This window comes from Vicia villosa, linkage group LG2 (genome assembly GCF_029867415.1).
Source record: "Vicia villosa cultivar HV-30 ecotype Madison, WI linkage group LG2, Vvil1.0, whole genome shotgun sequence".
Taxonomy (NCBI): domain Eukaryota; kingdom Viridiplantae; phylum Streptophyta; class Magnoliopsida; order Fabales; family Fabaceae; genus Vicia; species Vicia villosa.
The window spans coordinates 9,426,357-9,446,551 of record NC_081181.1 but is presented as its reverse complement, the minus strand read 5'-3'; the positions used below and the strand labels follow the sequence as shown (position 1 = coordinate 9,446,551).

General features: G+C 36.3%; 3 protein-coding genes across 3 annotated transcripts; all 3 read left to right on the top strand.

The window, feature by feature from the left end:
* Nucleotides 1–690: 690 nt before the first annotated feature.
* On the top strand, nt 691–1,221 carry LOC131648530 (uncharacterized). The gene has a single exon (XM_058918281.1). The coding sequence runs from the start codon at nt 691–693 to the stop codon at nt 1,219–1,221; it is 531 nt and encodes a 176-aa protein (XP_058774264.1).
* Nucleotides 1,222–12,685: 11,464 nt separating this feature from the next.
* On the top strand, nt 12,686–14,486 carry LOC131645837 (3-ketoacyl-CoA synthase 19-like). The gene has a single exon (XM_058916036.1). It carries the CDS (start codon nt 12,736–12,738, stop codon nt 14,191–14,193), a length of 1,458 nt encoding a protein of 485 aa, XP_058772019.1. The 5' UTR covers nt 12,686–12,735; the 3' UTR covers nt 14,194–14,486.
* A 1,558-nt stretch (nt 14,487–16,044) lies between these two features.
* LOC131648529 (uncharacterized) lies at nt 16,045–18,871 on the top strand. The gene is made up of 12 exons (XM_058918280.1): nt 16,045–16,107; nt 16,199–16,423; nt 16,531–16,638; nt 16,723–16,790; nt 17,009–17,111; nt 17,202–17,285; nt 17,365–17,509; nt 17,593–17,723; nt 17,995–18,063; nt 18,262–18,384; nt 18,497–18,588; nt 18,719–18,871. Exons 1-12 carry the CDS (start codon nt 16,045–16,047, stop codon nt 18,813–18,815), a joined length of 1,308 nt encoding a protein of 435 aa, XP_058774263.1. The 3' UTR covers nt 18,816–18,871.
* Nucleotides 18,872–20,195: the final 1,324 nt, after the last annotated feature.

The window sequence follows — 20,195 nt, the reverse complement described above, 5'->3', positions numbered from 1 at the left end:
TTAAAATTTATTATTTTATTCAATGTTAAACTTGTTGGTAATTTTAGTATCATCAATGTATTTTGGTAGTAATGTGATTTACTATAGGCCGATGCAATTATGCGTTAAGCTTGAAACGAGTTAGGGTAGTGCGGAGTGCACGCTCGTAGAGCCAAACATGCAATTGAATACGAATAATAGAAACGGGGTTTCAAGGGGCGGAGCCCTTGGCGGGGTGCGGGGCAGCGCCCCGTCGGGGTCCAAGGGGCAGAGCCCCTGGCGGGGTGCAGGGCAGCGCCCCGTCGGGGTCCAACCGACATGACCGTTTTCTGAACAGTTTTGCCTTTTCGGTTTCTGTTATTGATATCCTATTTAAGGAGTCATTTGGCCTCGATTTTGGTACACGGAAAATAATACTTTCTCTCTACATTCCTGATTTGTTCTCTTTTGTCTGAAACAGATTGCTCTTCGAGAATTATCCCCACAAAGATTTCGTGAACCCAGGCAAGAATAGGGTCGAAATACTTTGGTCGGAAAGTGTACGAACACGATTATTCGAAGTTATCTAGGATTATACCTATTTTCTAACAAATGAACAAAGTAATCTTTCTGATAATCATGGCTGGAGGAAGCACCGTCAAGGAGATGACTAAAAATTTCGGAAAATTGGACAAGTTTCAAGGACAAGACTTCAGGCGTTGGCAGAAGAAGATGCGTTTCATGTTGACAACGTTGAAGGTGGTGTACGTCCTATCTACACCGATTTTAGAACTTGTGGAGGATGACACAGTTGAAAATCTGAGACGCCGATCAAAGTGGGAGAACGACGACTACATATGTAGAGGGCACATTCTTAACGGTATGTCTGATCCCTTATTTGATATTTACCAAAACGTGGAATCTAAAAAGGAATTGTGGGATTGTCTCGAAGCCAAGTACATGGCAGATGACTCATCCAGTAAAAAGTTCCTGGTAATCGATTTCAACAATTACAAAATGGTTGAATCAAGGTCTGTCATGGAACAATTCAATGAACTCCTCCGAATCCTTGGACAGTTCACACAACACAGATTGAAGATGGATGAAACAATATTTGTCTCAAGCATCATAGACAAGTTGCCTCCTTCATGGAAGGATTTCAAACACAATCTGAAACATGGAAAAGACGAACTGTCTTTGATCCAACTTGGAAGTCACTTGCGCATAGAAGAATCTCTAAGAGCGCATGAGGACAACAAATGAAAAGGCAAAGAAATTGTTGGACCCTCGGTTAATATGATCGAAGAGGGTGGTAAGAACGATAACAACAAAAACAAAGGAAAGAAGCGTGCTTTCAATAACAAAAAGGGCAGTTTCGGTGTTAACAAGAAACCGAAACTAGAATGCTGGAAGTGTGGTAAAATAGGTCACTTCAAGAAGGATTGTCGTTTCGGTAAAAAGCACGACAACGCGAAAGCAAGTGGTTCAGGAAAGGGGTCTAAGGACCAATCCGAAAACCAAGGTTAGAAATCAATTCGTGATTTGAATAGTTTGATTAAACATTCGGTTTCACTAAATTCTGAAGCATTTTATGTGCAGGATGATGCTATCGCATGATGGATTGATTCTGGCGCCACAACACATGTTTGCAAGGATCGTTTCTGGTTCAATACTTTTGTCCCAGTGGAAGATGTTCTGTCCTCTACATGGGAGATGATCACTTCGCTCCTGTTGAAGGCAAAGGAAACGTGGTGCTAGAATTCAGTTCTGGAAAAACTATTACTTCGTTTAATGCTTTGTATGTTCCTACATTACGTAAGAATCTAATTTCTGGTCCTGTATTAAATAAGCTTGGATACAAGCAAGTGTGTGAATCCGATAAATATGTTTTATCGAAGTCTGGTGTGTTTGTAGGATTTGGATATTATAATAATGGTATGTTTATGATGAATTTGAATGGAGTTCCTAATGATTCTGGTTCTGTATTTATGTCCTCTTCGAATGTTATCAATTTTTCGTTATGGCATGCTCGTCTAGGACATGTACATTATAAAAGAATGCATGAAATGTCTAAAGACGATTTAATTCCTGTTTTTGATGAAAATAACAAAAAGTGTAAAACTTGCATGTTAACAAAGATCACTAGGCAACCTTTTAAAAGTATAACAAAGAGATCTGTCATTCTTGAGTTAATACATAGTGATTTATGTGATTTGCATGCTACTCCATCATTAGGGAATAAAAAATATTTTGTCACTTTCATAGATGATGCATCTAGATTCTGCTATGTTTATTTGTTGCACGCTAAGGACGAAGCCTTAGATAAATTCAAAATTTATAAAATTGAAGTTGAAGTGCAACGGAATGTGATGATTAAAACATTACGTACCGATAGAGGTGGTGAATATTATGATCCTGTATTTTTCCAATCCGTAGGAATCATTCATAAGACTACGACACCTTATACACCTCAACAAAATAGTGTGGCTGAAAGGAAAAATAGAGTTCTTAAAGAAATGGTAAATGCCATGTTATCTTACTCTGGTTTGAGTGAAGGGTTTTGGGGAGAAGCTATGTTAACAACTTGTTATTTGTTAAATAGGGTTCCTAATAAAAGGAACAAGACTACCCCATATGAGCTTTGGTATAAGTGTTAGGAGTAAATTAATGGTAAATTCATGTGTTAATATAAGTGATTTCTTCTCTAAACCAATGCAAAAATGTGATGAATCCATAGGTTTTTATTCAGAATTGAACTGAATAAGTTTAGTTCGTGCGTAAAGCAAATCGAATCACTTGTGGGTGTTATTGTTGCAGGTTTTGAGCTGAATAAGAACTTAAGAAGAACATGAGGAGGAAAGAAAGCTGGAAGTCTCAAAGACTGAAGAAAAAGATGGAAAGTACAAAGGGCGCGCCGCGAGAGTTCCTAGGCGCGCCGCGAAAATACTTCTGTTTGAGGGGCGCGCCGCGCCAGCCTGTTGCCGCGCCGCGGCCTCGGCGTTAAAAGCCCAAAAGTTCTGTTTTAAAGCCCTAGTTTCCAAGTGGTTAGATAAACTTTTGTGGGAGCGAAATTAGGAGAGCTATCTGATTCTGAAGCTGAGAACAACAACTGAAGGTGGATTCTTTACCAATCGAAGGCATTCTATTGATGAAGATGAATTCCTCCATTGATTCTTGTATGTTCTTCATGTCTATGGAGAGCTAAATCCCTCTTGTTGAGTCTAAGGTAGTAGTTAACCTATGAATATACATTACCATTGATTAATCCCTGTGAATAATTGTTTGAATTTATTCTCAATAAGAAACCTTGCTTTTAATTTACATCATTGTTGAATCTTTGATCGAAAGAAAGGATTTAACTTTTGCCCTAGGTTACTATATTGATTCAATTGCAATTTGCAGAGATGGAATTGTAATTGGGTTTTCATAATTATCGTTCTTAATTACTATTATCGTTATTGTGATTTGGAGAGATCGAATCTCATACCGGTAAAAGTTATCTAATTTGATTTGCAGACATGGAATCTTATTTGAGGATAAGTGAAGATAATGATTCAAAGGATTGTTCTATTGTGAATTAATTGATAATTGTATAGGATTAGGTTGATGAACCCTAAAGACTCAACATCTTTCTTTAATTGTTAACACAAAGTCCTTTACTTGCTTTTATTTTATTATTTGCTTTTGATATTATTATTAGTATAAAACAAACCAAACCAAATTTCTTAACTCAAAATAAACAACTATAGAACGGCAGTTATATTAACCAATCCCTGTGGATACGATATATTACAGAAAATATTTACCCACAAATAATTTCAACAAATTGGCGCCGTTGCCGGGGATTGGTGTCAATATTGCATGCATTGCAATAGTTCTTATTTTGAGTTTTAATTTTTATTTTCTCTATTTGGTTGTTTCACGTGTTTGCTAGTTTTGCAGAAGATTGTGTATGCGCAGCAAAGTTTCTAGCGATCAACTTCTTTTTGATCCCGAGATCGAAAGGACCGCTAGGAGGTTAAATAGCAAAGCACGAAAAAGAGCGAACATAGCAAAAGCAAGAGACAACGCAACCGCGACATCGTCACAACAACTTGAAACCATTGACGAGTCGCAAGAAGGATTCTTCTTTCACGAACTATTCACGGAGGAAGAACCGGAAGTTTTTATACAACCTACTGTTGGCAACATGGCTGCTAATGGTCCATGTGCTAATAGTCCAAGACTCAATCCTCAGTTCGCGAGAACTGCCGCCAACGGGCGACCGACAGAACTGAAGACCGGTATCATACAATTGATTTGTGCAAGTCCTTTCGCCGGATTGGACCATGAAGACCCATACACGCATCTTACTCGATTCTATGAGTTAGCGGGTACTACGGGTGTCGCTCAAGCTGATGAGAAAGCATTATTTAAGAGGTTGTTCCCACACTCTTTGCTATCTAAGGCAAAGGATTGGTATCTGGATCAACCCGAGGTAGTGATGACAAATTGGAACACATTGGAAGAAAAATTTCTGGAAAGGTTTTACTCTCAAAACCGATTCTTCGAAGCAAAAACAGCAATAGCAGTATTTTCTCAAGGTAGTAATGAATCTTTGAATGAAGCATGGGAAAGGTATAAAGCTATGTTGAGAAAGTGTAAAGGACACGGTTTTTCAGACGTTGACCAAATCCATATGTTCCGTAACGGTCTCACAGCTACAAACAAGACACTTTTGGACGCCACAGCTGGTGGTTCTCTCATGTCCAAAACACCTGAAGAAGCTACTCAGATAATAGAGCGAATGGCTCTAAATGATCGTCAAGGCAATCATGATCGAACGGTAAGAGATAAGAAACCCGGAATGTTAGAGTTGAACAACAGTGATGCTCTACTTGCTCAGAACAAATTGCTAACTTCACAAGTGGAACTTTTGACACAACAAATGTCTAAATTACCACAACAGATCAAGGAGCTGAACTGGGTATCTAATTCATATCAAGTTGCTAAGTGCGAATTGTGCAAGGGAGATCATCAAACAGGATTCTGTCCACCAGTGCAAGAAGAAGAAGTGAATTACATGAACAATAACCAAGGACAAAGGCAGAATCAATATCAGAACCAGCCATACCAACAAGGTTATCCACCAAGATACAACAACCAAGGGTACCAACAAAGGCCACCGAATCAAGGGTATCAACAACAAGCATTCCAGCCATACACTCAACCACCGCAACAACAGCAAGGAGGACAATCCAAGTTAGAGGAAACAGTGAATCAGTTCATTCAAACATCAGTGATAAATCAGAAGAACCAGGAAGCTGCAATTAAAAATCTGCAAACTCAAGTGGGGCAAATAACACATCAACTTACTCTACAGGCACAAGGAGCCTTGCCAAACTCAACCGTGAAAAAAACGCAAGACCAAGAGAAAATTAATGCTGTTACAACAAGGAGTCAAAAGGGTTTAGAATCGGAAAAAGAGAAAGAGGAGATAGGTGACCCTATAGCGATGGAGGTAGATCTGGAAATAAGAGAGAACCTAAAAGAGCCAGAGGTTGTAATACTACCAATGAAACCAGTTGAAGAAAAAAATAAGAAAGATGTTGAACAGGTGATTAAACCACCCCTCCCTTTGCGAGTAACAAAGAAGGATTCAAAAGAGAAAGACATTCGGAAGTTTACGTCCTTGTTCAAAAAGTTAGAAGTGAATTTACCTTTCTTTGAAGCACTGGAGCACATACCTGTGTATAAGAAATTTATGAAGGAGGTGTCGGCGAAAAAAAGATCACTAGAGGGAGAACCAAAAATGGCAATCGAAAAATGTAGTATAGTCGCTGCAGCAAGAAAAATCCCAATTAAGAGAAGAGACCCTGGGGCGGTGGCGATACCATGCACTATCAAGAATATATCATTTAAAAAGGTACTTCTCGATTCTGGCTCTAGTGTGAGTCTAATGCCGTTATCCATTTTCAAAAGGCATGAATTAGACAAGATTAGTGAAAGTAAGTCGCAATTACGATTCGCCGATCACACTATTAAGAAATCTTATGGAGTAGCGGAAGATGTACTAGTAGAAGTTGATAAGTTTGTTTTCCCTGTTGACTTCCACATCATGGACATTCCGGAAGATGAAGAAACTCCGATCCTTCTTGGGAGACCCTTTTTGTCGACAGGACGCTGTAATCTTGACATTGAAAAGGGGACGCTAACGCTAAAATCATTTGATGAAGAAGTAACCTTGAAGATGCTGGGAGTCAAGAAACACAGGTCAGGGGTAAATGAGAAAAATTCAACTGGTATACCGGAAGGTGCACAAGAAAACAAAAATCTCAAAAACCTCCAAGAAAAAGTCTCTAAAATATCTTCTCCAATGAAACCAAATTATGATGATGTCAAAAGTCCTAAGAAGGCTAAGGAGAGTGAGAAGAATGGGGAAGGTAAAGGGAAGAGAAAAGCTATCCATGCTTTTCATCTTCATGAGTTTGTGGTTATGGAAGTACAAAGTAGCAAGTGTTGGAAAAGGAAATACCCTCCATAAAACAAGGGGTAATGGACCGTCGAGCCATGCGACGTTAAACGAAGCACTTTGTGGGAGGTAACCCACACTTCTAATGTTTTATTTTTGTCTATTTTATTTCAGGAAATAATAAGGGAACCTTTCTGGTGAAAGCTAGGAAGAGGCAAGTGATATTGCAATACCCTCTGTGAGTCAACCATCTCGGGCTTGTTACGAAACATTGAGGTCAATGTTTAGTCTAAGTTTGGGGGTGGAGTTACTCTTTGCATTTTTTTTCAATTTTATGCTTTTATGTCTGTTATGTACTCCCAGTTAGAGTAAGTAGTCCCATAACAAAGCAAGAACCTCAAGCGAAGTATCAACAATGAAGCAACATGTATGAAAGTGGTAGTAAGTGAATGTTCAAAATTTTTGAGTTTCACTCTCTTTTTCAATAAGTAACAAAGCAGGTATGAATTTTTGAACTCAAACTCTTAATGTGTGCAATGAAACTTAAGGTGTTAGTAAATACTGTCAGAAGTTCTTTATGGTACATTGTTTATTGGATCAGCTTAGCCCTAACCATTGTGAGGAAAGCTTTCCATTGTTTACTATATGCAGGAGACCATCAATTATTTTGACGTGTTTGTATCATGCTAAACCGTTTGTTGCATCGTTTGTGGAAATCTGTGAAAGTGATTTAGGCACTTGTTTGAATCTGAGAGTTCTTTTAGCCTATTCCAATGAAAAAACTTATTTGCTTCTGTGAGAGTGTGATCCGTTGCTAACCATTCTTTGAGCCTGAGGTCAAGATAAGCATCATAATATGCACCAAGGAAAATACCTGGTGAGTTTTGATCTCAATAAAAAGTTTGGTTTTGGACCATCAACCATAAAATTTGGTGATGTGTTTTCTCTTTGACCTTTTTAGAAAGTAGGGGAGCATTCATATAATCTGAATACAGGTTGATCTCCAAGTTGGGGAGAGTCACATTCAAAAGAAGAGTAAGTACTTATGGTAATCGGTGAAAGATAAAAGAAGTCGTAGCTTGAAAAAAAAAAAGAGAAGTAACAACGTTAGAATATAACGGTTGCTGAAAAAAAAAAGTGAAAAAGAAAAACCAAGCTACGAATGAAAAAAGATGGACAGGTAAAGGAAGTAGAGTTTTAGAGAAAAAGAAATAAGTTATGAATTGGATGCTTCCCTATATTAGGAATAACCCTTGATTATCTTCTTTTCTTTGAATCTAAACCACATTACAACCATAGAAAGACCTTCTGATTCTCAGATTCCACAAGACTTGATGCGAGAAATTTGGTGAACGTATGATATGGATCTTTGTTGATTTAATTGTTTGGATGAGTGTTTAACCCCTCTTTTATTCATCATACTTCTTGATGAGAGTGATTAGTGCTGATTCAATTACAATTGTGTAGTGTTGTGAACTTCTGGAGGTAATTTGCTTTCAAAGTTTGTTTCATGTGTATATTCTGAGTTTGCAGGTAGAAGAGGAGTATTTGACTTAGTTGCTAGATTGAACCACTTGAGAAAAAAACTTTTTGAAAAACTTGTTGCATGATTGTCGGTAAACTTTGCTGGAGGTAAGTAATTTTGTTTAGGGACAAACAAAACTCTAAGTTGGGGAGAGTTTGTTAGGAGTAAATTAATGGTAAATTCATGTGTTAATATAAGTGATTTCTTCTCTAAACCAATGCAAAAATGTGATGAATCCATAGGTTTTTATTAAGAATTGAACTGAATAAGTTTAGTTCGTGCGTAAAGCAAATCGAATCACTTGTGGGTGTTATTGTTGCAGGTTTTGAGCTGAATAAGAACTTAAGAAGAACATGAGGAGGAAAGAAAGCTGGAAGTCTCAAAGACTGAAGAAAAAGATGGAAAGTACAAAGGGCGCGCCGCGAGAGTTCCTAGGCGCGCCGCGAAAATACTTCTGTTTGAGGGGCGCGCCGCGCCAGCCCGTTGCCGCGCCGCGGCCTCGGCGTTAAAAGCCCAAAAGTTCTGTTTTAAAGCCCTAGTTTCCAAGTGGTTAGATAAACTTTTGTGGGAGCGAAATTAGGAGAGCTATCTGATTCTGAAGCTGAGAACAACAATTGAAGGTGGATTCTTTACCAATCGAAGGCATTCTATTGATGAAGATGAATTCCTCCATTGATTCTTGTATGTTCTTCATGTCTATGGAGAGCTAAATCCCTCTTGTTGAGTCTAAGGTAGTAGTTAACCTATGAATATACATTACCATTGATTAATCCCTGTGAATAATTGTTTGAATTTATTCTCAATAAGAAACCTTGCTTTTAATTTACATCATTGTTGAATCTTTGATCGAAAGAAAGGATTTAACTTTTGCCCTAGGTTACTATATTGATTCAATTGCAATTTGCAGAGATGGAATTGTAATTGGGTTTTCATAATTATCGTTCTTAATTACTATTATCGTTATTGTGATTTGGAGAGATCGAATCTCATACCGGTAAAAGTTATCTAATTTGATTTGCAGACATGGAATCTTATTTGAGGATAAGTGAAGATAATGATTCAAAGGATTGTTCTATTGTGAATTAATTGATAATTGTATAGGATTAGGTTGATGAACCCTAAAGACTCAACATCTTTCTTTAATTGTTAACACAAAGTCCTTTACTTGCTTTTATTTTATTATTTGCTTTTGATATTATTATTAGTATAAAACAAACCAAACCAAATTTCTTAACTCAAAATAAACAACTATAGAACGGCAGTGATATTAACCAATCCCTGTGGATACGATATATTACAGAAAATATTTACCCACAAATACTTTCAACAATAAGAAACGACCCAACTTAACATTTCTACGTGTTTGGGGTTGTAGGGCCGTTGTTAGACTCCCGTACCCAAAAAGGAAAACTTTGGGCGAAAAGGGTGTAGCTTGCATCTTTGTTGGATATGCTGAGCACTCCAAGGCCTATAGGTTTTATGTTATAGAACCTAATGACTCGATTTCTATTAACACGATTATAGAATCAAGAGATGCCATATTTGATGAGAATTATTTCTCTTCTATACCTAGACCAAAGATATCTATACCTAATTCAGATGAATCTCTAAGGGATGATCATTCAAATGATGTGCCAAGTGAGACACTTGAACCCCGTAGGAGCAAAAGAGCTAGAAAATCTAGATCTTATGGATCTGATTTTCAACTATATTTAGTTTAGGGATCAAAGAATCAGATTGAGACTCAATACTATTATTGCTATAGTATAGAGGAGGATCCAAGAACGTATGATGAAGCTGTGAAATCTCGAGATTTTGTTTTTTGGAAAGAAGCAATTGATGAAGATATTGGTTCTATCATGGAAAATAATACTTGGGTATTATCTGATTTACCACCAAGCTGCAAACCATTGGGTTGCAAGTGGATCTTCAAAAAGAAGATGAAAGTCGATGGTACAATTGACAAGTTTAAAACTAGATTAGTTATCCAAGGCTTCAGACAAAAAGAAGGGATTGATTATTTCGATACCTATGCTCCAGTTGCCCGTATCACTACTATTAGATTTATGATTGCCTTGCCGGCTATTCATAATCTAGTGATTCATCAAATGGATGTTAAAACAGCATTTCTGAATGGTGATTTGGAAAAAGAAGTGTATATGAAGCGACCTGAAGGATTTGTAATGCCTGGTAATGAGCATAAAGTGTGTAAGCTAGTTAAGTCATTGTATGGGCTGAAACAAGCTCCGAAGCAGTGGCATCAAAAGTTTGATGAGGTTGTTTTGTCTAATGGTTTCATTCTAAACCAAGCTGACAAATGTGTATATAGCAAATTTGATACATCTGGTAAAGGAGTTTTCATTTGTCTATATGTTGATGACATGTTGATCTTTGGCACCAACCAAAATCAAATTGATAAAACGAAGAATTTCTTGTCATCAAAGTTCTCCATGAAGGATATGGGAGAAGCGGACGTTATTCTTGGTATTAAGATTAAGCGAGAGAATAAGGGGATTGTAATTACGCAATCTCATTACATTGAGAAAATACTCAAGAAGTTCAATTATGAAAGTTGTTCTCCAGTAAGTACTGCTATGGATCCGGGAGAAAAGCTTATGCCAAATACAGGTAAACATGTGGACCAACTCGAATACTCAAGAGCTATAGGCTCTTTGATGTATGCTATGATTAGCACTAGACCGGATATTGCTTATGCGGTTGGAAAGTTGAGCAGATTTACTAGTAATCCTAGTAGACATCATTGACATGCGATAACTAGGTTATTCAAGTACTTGAAGGGTACTATGAATTATGGATTGTCATATATGGGATTTCCTTCGGTGTTAGAGGGTTATTCGGATGCTAGTTGGATAAATAATGTTGAAGATTCATCCTCTGCAAGTGGATGGGTGTTCTTGCTTGGGAGAGGTGCCATCTCATGGGCCTCCAAGAAGCAAACATGTATAATTGGTTCCACAATGAAATCTAAGTTTGTAGCATTAGCTGCTGCTGGTAAAGAAGCTGAATGGCTAAGGAACTTGGTATATGAGATTTTGATATGGCCTAAACCGATATCACCAATTTCTATCCGTTGTGATAGTAGTGCCACACTGGCTAAAGCTTATAGTCAAATATACAATGGAAAGTCTAGATATTTGGGCATTAGACATAGTATGATTAGGGAATTAATCATGAATAGGGTGATATCTATTGAGTTTGTTCGGTCGCAACAAAACTTAGCTGACCACTTGACGAAGGGGTTAGCTAGAGACTTAGTAAAGAAGTCGGTAATTGGGATGAGATTAAAGTCCATTTAAATCTATTAGCTATGGTATACCCAATTCCCTTCTAATACAACGTTAGAAGCAGAATTCAATGTGGAAAGATCATAGTTAGAGATTGGAGCAATTGTGTTTATCTTCCCAAGGTAAGTGCTCAGACCTGCAAGTGATGGCTAGGTTGAAGTATATCTTCTTAATGGTTCTTTTGGAAAATTGCAAATGCAGGTGCAAGATTAAAAGGATCACCTATGTGAGCATGAAGTTTTGCCGCTTCAGGAAGCTTGGACTTGGCTTCCTATATGCTTATTAATGGATAAGGACACATGGCTTGTAAAGTGTCAAGTATGAATAGTAGAGTATTGTAAGAAACATATGTGTACTATATCTTCAGATATTCAAATGGATTGACAGGTTCAATCGATATGACACCCTGATTTTCGAGTATTTGGAATGTGTATTTGTACTAAGATGAAAATTTAATCGCAAGACATTTTCGTCTATGCATTTGTTTGATCGTTATACCTGTGAGTAAATCAAGGATTACACTAAAATGGGGGGAGTTTGTTGGTGATTTTAGTATGATCAATGTATTTTGGTAGTAATGTGATTTACTATAGGCCGATGCAATTATGCGTTAAGCTTGAAACGTGTTAGGGTAGTGCGGAGTGCACGCTCGTAGAGCCAAACGTGCAATTGAATACGAATAATAGAAACGGGGGTCCAAGGGGCAGAGCCCTTGGCAGGGAGCGGGGCAGCGCCCCGTCGGGGTCCAAGGGGCAGAGCCCCTGGCTGGGGTCCCGCTGACCTGGTCAGCGGGCGGGGTGCGGGGCCTAGCCCCGTTCGAATTTTTTTTTGAACAGTTGAACCCTTTCCCAACCAAAATGACCGTTTTCTGAACAGTTGTGCCTTTTCGGTTTCTGTTATTGATCTCCTATATAAGGAGTCATTTGACCTCGATTTTGGTACACGAAAAATAATACTTTCTCTCTACATTCCTGATCTGTTCTCTTTTGTCTGAAACACATTGCTCTTCGAGAATTATCCCCACAAAGATTTCGTGAACTCAGGCAAGAATAGGGTCGAAATACTTTGTTCGAAAAGTGTACGAACACGATTCTTCGAAGTTATTCAGGATTATCATAGCTATTTTCTAACAAAACTCGCAACAAATTTAGTTCTCAGAAGATGTATTATAAGTATCTCTATACATTTTGTTAAATGTTGAAAACTTAGTGACTAGAACCCTACATAAGCTTTATCCATATATGTTAAAAAAAAAGTACAAAACATTTTTTTGTACATTACATTTTAGAACAAGAGAATAAAATATCAGTAGTCAATATAGTATGGTCCAGTAGTTCCGGTTGTCTGTAGGGAATACCATGCAACTTGTAAAAGCTATCCATTTGCAACTTGCAAACTTAAAAAGACAGTGTAACCATGTATGTGTATATATATAGAGAAAGACTTGAACTTGAAACAAAACAAAATATTTCCCCCTAAGATATAATTTCCAAGTCATGGAATATATCTTAAAGATTTTGTGTCTTTTTTCTTTACTCTATTCCATTTCAAAACTTTTCAAGTTGTTTCTTAAACGTAGAAACCAATCATGTTACATGTTAGCCTATGAGTGTTTCAAACCAAAGGAAGAAACAAAACTCAACACAAACACATGTGCTAAAATAGTCCTAAGAAACAAAAACCTTGGTCTAGAGGAATACAGGTTTCTCTTAAAAACCATGGTTAGTTCCGGAATCGGCGAAAACACATACTGTCCGAAAAACGTTCTTGAAGGAAGAGAAGCATGTCCAAATCTCAAAGACACAAATGAAGAAATAGATGAAATCATGTTTGATACACTCGACAACCTTTTCAAAAAAACATGTTTCTCTCCTTCGGAAATCGATATTCTTGTTGTTAATGTTTCATTGTTTTCACCAATACCTTCACTCACAGCAAGAATAATAAACAGATACAAAATGAGAGAAGATGTAAAAGTGTTCAATCTTGCAGGAATGGGGTGTAGTGCAAGTGTTGTGGCTATTGATCTTGTGCAACAGCTTTTCAAAACACATGAAAATTCCTTAGGAATTGTTGTTAGCACAGAAGATCTTGGTTCTCATTGGTACTGTGGAAAGGACAAAAAAATGATGTTATCTAACTGTCTTTTTCGTTCAGGTGGTTGTTCTATGCTATTCACAAACAAAACGGAGCTGAAAAACAAAGCTATCTTGAAACTGAAACACATGGAGAGAACACAGTATGGTGCTGATGATGAAGCTTACAGTTGTTGCATACAAGTGGAAGATGAAGAAGGTTTTGCAGGTTTTCTACTAACCAAAAGTCTTGTTAAATGTGCTGCACAAGCTTTGACAGTAAACTTGCAAAGTATGGTTCCAAAGATTCTCCCACTTTGGGAACTGGTACGGTTTTTTTCAGTTTCTCTATGCAACAGTATGAAGAAAATTCAGTTGGAAAATATTTTTTCAGCAATTTTTAGCCACGGCGCTAAAACGGTTAAAAAACCGATATTTAATGTGTTAGGAGGTGGAATAAATTTGAAAACTGGTATAGAACATTTTTGTGTTCATCCTGGTGGTAGAGCAGTGGTTGATGGAGTTGGTAAGGGTTTAAGATTGAATGAATATGATCTTGAACCAGCTAGAATGGCACTTCATCGTTGGGGTAATACTTCTGCTGGTGGATTATGGTATGTTTTAGGTTATATGGAAGCCAAAAAGAGACTGAAAAAAGGTGATAGAATTTTGATGATTAGTCTTGGAGCTGGTTTCAAGTGTAACAATTGTGTTTGGGAAGTGATGAGAGATTTATCTGATACAAATGTTTGGACAGATTCTATAGAAAGTTATCCTCCACCATCACTGATGAATCCATTTAAGGAAAAGTATGATTGGATTCATGATGAGTATCTTAGCTTTGTGAGGTTGGATACTAGCAGGATGAAGATTAATTAAGAGATGAAATCATACAGAAAGATACAGTTTGATAGGAGAAAAAAGGAAAAAATTACATGATATACAAATTTTAAGAATTTGTGGGAGCTTTTTAAAATATTTGTTCTAGTTTATTTATGTTTAAAGATGATTATAATAATAATGTATTATTTGGTTAGAAGAGGTGAAAAGCAAGTGTTACCTCAGAACCATTGTGTGCTATTGATAGATGAAAATGAAATAAAGTTCATGTCATTAATAATATGTGTATATCATATTGGTGTATAATGATTAAATATATAATTTATGTACAACTTGTCTAAGTTTAATGAACTAGTTTTTTTTTTTTTAATGTGTACTATATAGATATATTGGTCAAGATGATTTTTTTTAAAAAATCGGATATATTTTCTACGCAATTATAGAGACTAATCTTTAGAGTCAGGTCTCAATAGCATATATTTAATGTGTATTATATAAAGTAATTGATGTATTTGTAATAATGTTATTTGAACCATGAAACATTGGTACATATAAGGTTCATGAAGATTGTATTTCATTGATTGCACAATGAAGAGGAATGTGTGTGAACTAAAAAACCTCATTACTGGTATAGAAAAAGAGGGTAGAAGCATTCAATGGTTCCATCGTCCTTTGTAACTATGGTCATAAATATAAGACTAAGAAAATGTTATTTGAGGTTATAGCCCTATGAAAAATAGGTTTCTTGACCCTCTCTGATATTATTTATTGCATTGTATCTTTCTTTTTCCTATTCAATTATGTACTATACCTTATTCTTCAATTATATATAATGAGGAATATGTGTTAAGAACTTCACATGTGACTTATTGTAACAGGACACTTTATTTGGTTGAGATGGTGGTTCATATGTACTACTTTACCCAATGAATTCAAAACTTTCCTATAGGAGTAACTACTTGGTCCTTGTGTTCACAAAGGTAAGAAAGGAAGAAGAGTGGAATCCCGTCCTCTCTTAAGTACTACTGTATTTACACATTAACTTTTCAAGTGGTTTTAGCATGTGTTTGGTTCTTTTATGATAAAATGTTAAGATACATTTGCATAAGGTGAATTAAATGATAAATTTTAAGATAAAAATCATGATTATACTCAAGATCAGTTACTAAAAACCATAGTCATTCATTTAAAATTAAATATGGAGGCAAATTGATTTACTTGATTTTATACATTTATGACAAAGCATGAAGCTGACGTGGCAAAGTAGTTACATGGCATAACTGCATTCAGTTAGTTTAGGTTTTCAGTTAGGTATCATTACCAACTATATAAACCATTGTGTAACTAACTTGATTAACAAGCAATCTATAATCTCTTTCTTCTCTACTGTGCTTAGCTTAAGCTTTTCTTCTTCTGCTTGTTCACACTCCATCAATGGAGTTTTGCATAACATTCATAGTCGTTTTACTTGCTTAGAATTTATAATTAATTTAAGGTGCTTCAAACATGAAACAAAACATACACATTTTTCTCTGTCACTATCACTACTAAAAAAAATGACATTTGATAAACAGTATTTACATCAGGTATAAAAATATATGATGTGAAAAATATTTATCAAGCGATTTTACATCAGCTTAAATAACAAATTGATGTGAAAAAAAATTGAATTTAGTGATTTTACATCAGGTATTTAATTCAAATGATGGAAAAAAAACACGGTGGCAAACTTGTAAATAAAATGAAATTGGATTATAAGGGCTTTTACATCGGGCCATAGCAGCACCGATGGAAAGGTCGTGGCCTTTTTCACCTTTACATCGGACCATAGCAGGACCGATGGGAAAAGTAATAACCTTTGGGCTTTTACATCGGCCCATTTTTTGCCCGATGGGAAAAGTAATGGGCTCTCCTAAATTTCCCATCGGCCCGTTTTCTAAATCGATGGGAAAAGTATCTTTTTCCATTAAACCCTAGCCCCTTTCAAAACAAAAAACATAAGTTCATTTTCATCTTTCACGCGATATTCCCCTCCCACCGCAAGATTTCTGCAACCCCAACGCCGCCCTCCCACCGCTGCATCTCCGCTGCTTCCCGCGACGCCGTCTCGCCCAGCCGCTACCATTTCAGCCGCGACACTATTTCAGCCGCGACATCTACGCTCCTTCCCGCAACGCCGTCTCGCCTAGCTGACACCGTTTTCATTGCCACTACCTTGAGTGCTAGAGGTCTTCGAGTTGCCGTTGTCGAAAGGAATGTGTTGAAAGGGGTAATTTTAGCTACATTGACACATCAAATCCTAGATAGAAAAGAGTTAATAAATCTTTTTGAAGTACAATCTTGGTTTTGTTTTGTTTTTGTTGCTTTGATCATTAGAGAGAACAAGAGTGGAACATATTAAGAAAGGAGCTTTTGGAACTTGTAGAAGTTGGAGTTTTGGAAGAAGATGACATTCAAAGAGTCACATCAGCAAAATTTAATCATGTACTTGCTAAACTGATAATTTTTATATACTTCATCGCTTCATTTTCAACTAACTTTATAAAGATCATTTCATGAACTTTGCAGAATAGATGTGGATTTGAAAGGAAAGGAGATATATGGGTCAACAACATTCTTAATCTCGGTGTTTCATCAGTCTCCTTCCCATAAACTAATTTGATATACCAGTAAAGTATTCGCATAATTGTTGTCTGTTTAATCTATAAATGAGTAATTTTATCTACGCTTCAAAACATGTGTTTTATGTTTCCTATATGCGTTGCAGTTCCTAATAAATCGAGTATTTTATTTAGGACCGTGTAGAAGATGCAGATCATGCCTATTGTAATTTTTTTCGCTGCCATTGCAGACTTGCCAGGCTTATAGAGATTGTAAAGAAACGTTTTATCTCCCTTGGCGGAGTCGTTTTCGAGGGTTTAAGTGTCTCTTGCATAAATGTTTACGATGATGCTGCAGTGAGTTTATTTGATGATACAAGATAATGTTAATATCTACTTCATTTGATGATAAAGAAACATGAATACTTGTATTATTTTATTTTTCAGGTCCTAAAACTTTCCGGGGACAATATCTTGTCATCTCGTCTTATAATTGATGCCATGGGGAACTTTTCGCCTATTCTAAAACAGGTCAGGAGTATAAACATAAACACTCTTTCATTCTCTCGACGCTCATTCACTGTCATATTATTCAATGTTTTTTGTACAGATAAGACGAGGGAGAAAGCCTGATGGTGTTTGTCTAGTTGTTGGAACCTACACACGCGACTTTGAAAATAACTCGCTTAGTGATGTGATATTCAGCAGTTCAACTGTAAAGAAAGTAGGAGATTCAAAAGCACAATATTTTTGGGAGGTAATGCTTTTACTATATCTGTCAACTGAAATATAATATCTTCGATTTTTTATTTTAAAGATTTTTCGTTGAAATCTTCACAAGCATTTCCAGCAGGTTTAGGTCCACTTGATCGTACTACTTATATGTTCACTTATGTAGAACCTCAACCCGGATCCCCGAAATTGGAAGAATTGTTGGAAGAATACTGGGATCTTATGCCAGAATATCAGGCTAGTCTTCTTTTCTTATCTTTTGTTACAGAAATAGCTTATACATAAGTAATTGTATGATAAATTAAGTGGTGTATCCAAACACGACACCTGTCCTCAACTGTGTTCAATTGTTCTTCACAACCAACCTAGAATCTTAACAATGGCTGTCATCAATTTATAATACTGTTGTTGAATATATGCTGCCAGTTGTGTTTACTTCTGCAATGATTATGCTGATAATCCATGAAGTTTCGGTTGTTTTCTTACGAAAAATTATCTGTAAAGTTAGTACCAATCCGATGATGTTCCTGGAGATTTTATCAACGAACTTCTTTATGCCAATTTTAGGTGTATGCAGGTAGTTCATCTCACTCATCACTCGAGGTTATTTCCTTTAATTTCTTATGTCATATTTCTCAGTGTTTTTAAATAGCGGCACAATAGTACAATTGTTGTCAAATAGTGGCGCTATAGCACTGTTACATAGTTGAATTTGAATAAGCCAACCTCTATTTTCTGCAATCTACAATTGACAACACTTATTTCGCATTTGCAGAGGCTTGGGGATCCGGTGCTACGACCATTTCTGCAGGATGCCGTACAATTTGGGCCACTTTCAAAGACACTAGGGTTGGTTATGTTAACAAGGCCTCAAATACTCCCATCCATATTCAAACAGGTGATTCATAAGTTTAACAGCTATGCACATATAGCAAACATATTTCACATAAGCATGGAAATGTATTCATTATCTTACAACATAAGACTATTGGAAATTGATCTTGTTCCAGGTTGGTATTCCTGTACTGCTTGATTGGTTCAGACATTTTCTGATGCTTGGTTACTACACCTTTCTCGCAACCTTTGTTGATCCTATTGTGAGGTAATAGCCTTTTCATTTCCATGTTCTTTTTGAACCATTTACTATTTTGTATATTTATTATACAAGAATGCATGTAAATTCAATAATATGATATCTATATTTTCTTCTCACATGTTCCGTTCATTACAAGGCCATTAATAAATACACTACCATCCAAGACGAGTTTCCAGTGGAAACGACATCTCGAGGCTTGGAAATATGGATCAGGTCTAGATTACAAGCTATAGGAACTACCTTTAACAATGAGGGTTTAGCGCAATTGGTCAGTACATAGTGTGTGAGTGTTGTAATCTTCAGAGTGCAAAGTTTGATTCCTACTGGAAAAAAAGTACTTTTACACATGTTTTATATTCATATCAAATATCAATAACAAAGACAAACTTTTATATTCCCATCTTCTTTGTCGTGTTATCTACTACATATACATATAGCTGAAAGAACAAATGAATTTCTGAATTAACCAAAACAACAATTATGTTATTTACTACATATACTATATTATTTCCATTCTCCATAAAGCTTGAACTTCTACACTTAAGCCACAACAACAGCCAAAGGCACACTATATCCAAACTATCTACATATCACCCATGCCACTATTTTTAATACAAACTATAATAAAAGAAAAACAGGTAAAATTGTAAATCTCAATCTGATTATTTAGCACCAAAAAGGTTAGATAGATCTTTTACGAAAGCCTTCTGCTCTATTACAACGGACTAAGATTAAAACCGATGTAAAAACTGCTCTATTACATCGGGCTAGGCTGAAAACCAATGTAATAGATGGCGTATATTTTATTTTTCTAAAAAATTGCATTATTTTTCACATCAGACCTATGAACTCAACCGATGTGGTATGAGAATTTCCACATCGGGCCTTGGCCCGATGTAAAATGTCTCAGACTTATTACATCGCCTGGCTTTACATCGGTCCAAGGACCGATGTAAAAAGTACTTTTCGCATGGCCCTAAAACTCTAATTAGAGCATTGTACCAAAGAATGTTTGTGGATGTATCATTGTGTAGTCTTAATTACATGATCCTGATTTGATAAATGGTCTTGTTTGAGTTAGTCTCTATGATGGTCCTCTCTTAGACTAATAACTCGAGGATGACCCGATAAACTAGACGATTGAGATTGGCCCAATTCAAAAAAGTTGCTCCCCTTCAAATTGTTATTTGAGTAAATCACATGATTAATTTTTCACAGGGTCATGCCCATAAATTAATGGGTTAATGAACTTTTTGGTCCTTCTAAATATCTCACACTTCGTTTTTAGTTCCTCTAAAATTTTCCTTCAAAGAATGGTCCTTCTAAAATTTTAAATTTTAACTTTGGTCCCTCATGACAAAATCGTAGCTAAAATGGTCTTTAATTCCGTCGCTAAAATAAAAAACCGCTAAAACCGTCGCTAAAAATCGTCGCTAAATTGTAAAAACTATCGTTAAATTGCAGGAGAGACCAAAAGTTAAAATTTAAAATTTTAGGAGGGCCATTCTTTGAAGGAAAATTTTAGAGAGACTAAAACCGAAATTTGAGATATTTAGAGGACCAAAAAGTTCATTCCCTAAATTAATTAAGAGCTTTTATTCCTGGCGCAATTC